Source organism: Cariama cristata, unplaced genomic scaffold (assembly GCF_000690535.1).
Source record: "Cariama cristata isolate BGI_N322 unplaced genomic scaffold, ASM69053v1 scaffold12737, whole genome shotgun sequence".
NCBI classification, from domain to species: domain Eukaryota; kingdom Metazoa; phylum Chordata; class Aves; order Cariamiformes; family Cariamidae; genus Cariama; species Cariama cristata.
This window is the reverse complement of record NW_009625013.1, coordinates 37,128-38,806: the sequence shown is the minus strand read 5'-3', so window position 1 is coordinate 38,806 and position 1,679 is coordinate 37,128. Positions and strand designations below refer to the sequence as shown.

Below are 1,679 nucleotides of genomic sequence, written 5' to 3'. Positions count from 1 at the left end.
CTGGATTCCCTCATCTCTGGTCTTCCATTCTTTTTCTGGCCCTCGTCTGTGCTAGTCTGTCTGTCTGAGCCCAGGGGCTGTCTGGCCCTGGCCCTGGCGCTGTTGCTGAAGAGCTGCTCGCTGGAGCCAGGAGGGCTGCAAATGAACCGCTTGTGTCCCAGTGAGCCAGCATTAAACTGTCTTGTAGAAGCAGACTCCTACAAGATGTTTCCTTCAAGAGGCTTTGCTCCTCTCTGGGCTCGTGATGCCAAGCTAGCTGCTGCCCACAGCAGTGGGTCGACTAGCAGATGTCTGCATCATCCCCTCTCTCCTTTCTCTCCACAGATCTAGTGAGCAGCTATTCTATGACCCCCCCTATTCTTAGCTTCACCGAGGAGGAACACATCATCAACGCCAAGGATACGCTGACCGTCACTTGCAGGTAAGGTGCAAGCATGCATGGCTCTGCCTAGACTGCTTTTACCTGGTAAGTGTTGGAGAACCAGGCAATGCAAGCCCACCAGGAACACCTTGGCTGCAGTACACCTGCAAATTAGCACAGCTGACTAGAAATCTTCCACACTCACCAAGTGTGAATTCATCTAATTAATTGAAAAAGAAGCTGAAGACGTCTCAGAGGAGATGGTGATAACCTCTGCTGTAGTCTTGCAGGCAGAAGGAAGCTAGAGAAACATTTGCGTGATCTGATAGCTTCTTTGTAAGCTCTTTAGGGAAACTGGCCTTCCTAACTCTCCTTGTCTTTCTCTGACGTTACTTATTCTCACCTCATCAGGGGCTGCTAGGGTTGTAGTTCTGGTTTCTAAATCTGGCAGGCCATTTTGGGGGATGTTGAGAAATATCCATGGGAGAAGGCAAGGCTGCACTTAGTGGTGGCTGTGAGAGGTTTCCAGCTTTTCTAGGAAGCTGGGATTTAGTCTCTGCCTTGTACACGTGGAGGTGAAGAAAAGCACCAGCCAGGCCAGGTGAGTAACTCTGTGAGAGGAGCTGGAGAATCTCTGGTTGCTTTGGAGACTGTGGCTCTGAGAAGGTGAGCTGCCTGAACTGATTTATCCCATGCTGGGACACTTGGCTGTACGTGTTTTCAGCACTACTCCCTATCTTGGAAAGAAAAAAAAAACAAGTGGGAGAATTGACCAAGGTCAGTTTTCCTGACAAAGCTGGAGTTTCCCTTCAGCAGCTGAAAGCAGATCCATGCTTGGGATGTGAGTGCTAGGGCCCAATGGGGGTATAAATTCAGTGTGGGCCTCAAATGGGTGTTTCTCAGTGTTATATATAACCACGGAGTAATTACTGCAAACACTTGGCTGGCATTGTGTTCATGTCTTGTCACAAACATATTTAACTTTTCCTGGAACAGATGGCGTTGCTTTTAATTTGTGAACCAGTTCAGAGCCAGGGGAGAGGGACATAGGAAAGGTTGTTGATGGCCATACCGAACTGATTTCACTTGGTCTGGGAAGCTAAATGGTTGTGGGGTTGTTCATACGGCGACCTGAGGAGCCATGGTGTGTGCTAGGTTGTAGAAATGCGTGAGTTGGAGGACTGTGGTCAGCTACATAGCTGCTGTCAGGGGCATAAAGGAAGAGGAGGGAGTCTGAGGACACCAGTGCTCTGCTGTGGGAGTTCTCTCCACGGAGGGATGTGGGAGCTGACACTCTCTGTTAAAACCTTGGAAGAGC

At 49.5% G+C, this 1,679-nt stretch overlaps 1 protein-coding gene across 1 annotated transcript in view; it reads left to right on the top strand.

The window, feature by feature from the left end:
- The first annotated feature begins 327 nt into the window (after positions 1–327).
- Positions 328–1,679, top strand: part of FLT4 (fms-related tyrosine kinase 4) — a 35,111-nt gene continuing 33,759 nt past the window's right edge. The window contains exon 1 of the mRNA XM_009703444.1: positions 328–421. Within this exon, the coding sequence (XP_009701746.1) occupies positions 345–421 (77 nt within the window). The 5' untranslated portion in view covers positions 328–344. The remainder of the gene's footprint in view (positions 422–1,679) is intronic.